The 1,783-nt window shown below is 41.9% G+C and overlaps 1 protein-coding gene across 1 annotated transcript; it reads left to right on the top strand.

Moving 5' to 3' along the window:
- LOC133979691 (nuclear factor 7, brain-like) lies at positions 1-1,428 on the top strand. Its single transcript, XM_062418263.1, has one exon. The coding sequence runs from the start codon at positions 1-3 to the stop codon at positions 1,426-1,428; it is 1,428 nt and encodes a 475-aa protein (XP_062274247.1).
- Positions 1,429-1,783: the final 355 nt, after the last annotated feature.

Raw genomic sequence — 1,783 nt, 5'->3', positions numbered from 1 at the left:
ATGGCTGAGAAAGATGCTGTTCTTGAACGTTACCTGAGCTGCCATGTGTGTTCAGAGACTTTCAGAGATCCTGTGTCTCTGAGCTGCAGCCATAAATTTTGTTCAAGTTGTCTGCAAACATTCTGGGAACAAGCTAAAAACAAAAACTGTCCCATTTGTAAAAGAAAATCTTCAAAGGATAATCTACTTGTGGACTTCACACTGAAGGAACTAGCTGACTATTTTTCTGAGAGACAGAAAGCTGGATCATCTGAGACAGAAAAAACAGAAAAGAAGGTGGAGGTGGTGTGTAGCAAACATCAAGAAGAGCCTAAATTGTTCTGTAAAGATGAACAGAGAGCTGTGTGTACTGTCTGTGAGTTTCCTTTCCACCAGAGTCACAAGGTGGTTCCTGTAGAACAAGCAGTCAGTGACCTGAAGGACCAGCTGAAATCTGACTTAAAGCCTCTACAGGACGAGAGGGACAAATACAAACAAGTGGAGAAAACATACAATGAAATGATTCAACACTCCAAGAAGCAGCTTTTGTCCACAGAGAAGCAGATAAGAGCAGAGTTCAACAAGCTCCACCAGTTCCTGAAAGAGGAAGAGGAGTCCAGACTGGCAGCTCTGAGGGAGGAAGAGGAGCAGAAGGGGAAGACTATGAGCAGAGAGATGAAGAGTATTCAGGAGCAGATCTCCTCTCTGTCAGACAGTATCTCTGCTGTTGAAGAAGACCTGCAGAAACACAACGTGTCATTCCTCAGCAGTTATAAACCCACTCAGACCAGAGCCAGAGCCCAGTGCTCACTGTCAGATCCACAGCTGGTCTCAGGAGCGCTGATAGATGAGGCCAAACACCTGGGCAACCTGTCCTTCAGAGTCTGGGAGAAGATGAAGGAGAAGGTCCACTTCAGTCCTGTTATTCTGGACCCAAACACTGCAGCCCGCAGTCTCTATCTGTCTGATGATCTGACCAGTGTGAGACAAGGAGACACAAAGCAGCAGCTCCCTGATAATCCAGAGAGAAACACTAATTATTCCAATGTTCTGGGCTCTGAGGGCTTCAGCTCAGGGAAACACAGCTGGGAGGTGGAGGTGGGAGACCATCCTCGCTGGAATGTGGGTTTGGCTAAAGAGTCAGTTGACAGGAAGGGAGAGCGAAAAGCTTCACCAAAATATGGAATCTGGTGTTTAATGTATGATGATGGAAAATACACTAATGGTCTTGTTAAGACTGTCACAGTGAAGAAGAGTCTCCAGAAGATCAGAGTCCAGCTGGACTATGACAGGGGGGAGGTGTCCTTCTACGACCCTGAAGACGAGACTCACATCTACACTCACAGAGACACTTTCACTGAGAAACTCTTCCCTTATTTCACTATTGTATCAGTTGGTGATGCTAAAACCACTGATATCAAAATCTGTCAAACTGAGATTTCTCTGTGATGTTCAGGAAGGTTTGTGTTATCAACATTTTGATTTTACTTTTTTATTATTTTTTCTTTTGTCTGAGGTAGATTTGAATTCATGTTGAGGGTCACTGAATGTTGTTGCTCAATGAAACAAATGATCCAAACTGGTTTTAATGTACAAAACAGACACATGTGAATAATAGTTTTCAATAAAAAAAAAACACTTTTAAAAGAGTATTAAAACTATCACCTATATATTCTGACTTCAATCACATTATCAAGATAAATAAAGTTTGATCCAGAAAATAAAATCATCACTGTATCACTGAGACTGTATTACATCATCTGAGGTTGAACTTTTATAAATATACAAATCAAATCTGTTTTTA

Source organism: Scomber scombrus, chromosome 4 (genome assembly GCF_963691925.1).
Source record: "Scomber scombrus chromosome 4, fScoSco1.1, whole genome shotgun sequence".
Classification (NCBI taxonomy): domain Eukaryota; kingdom Metazoa; phylum Chordata; class Actinopteri; order Scombriformes; family Scombridae; genus Scomber; species Scomber scombrus.
The sequence above is the reverse complement of the archived record's forward strand: the minus strand, read 5'-3'. Positions and strand labels throughout refer to the sequence as shown.

Bases quoted from the DNA above. Each gene is read 5' to 3' on its own strand.
- LOC133979691 (XM_062418263.1), top strand. From the start codon at position 1: ATGGCTGAGAAAGATGCTGTTCTTGAACGTTACCTGAGCTGCCATGTG.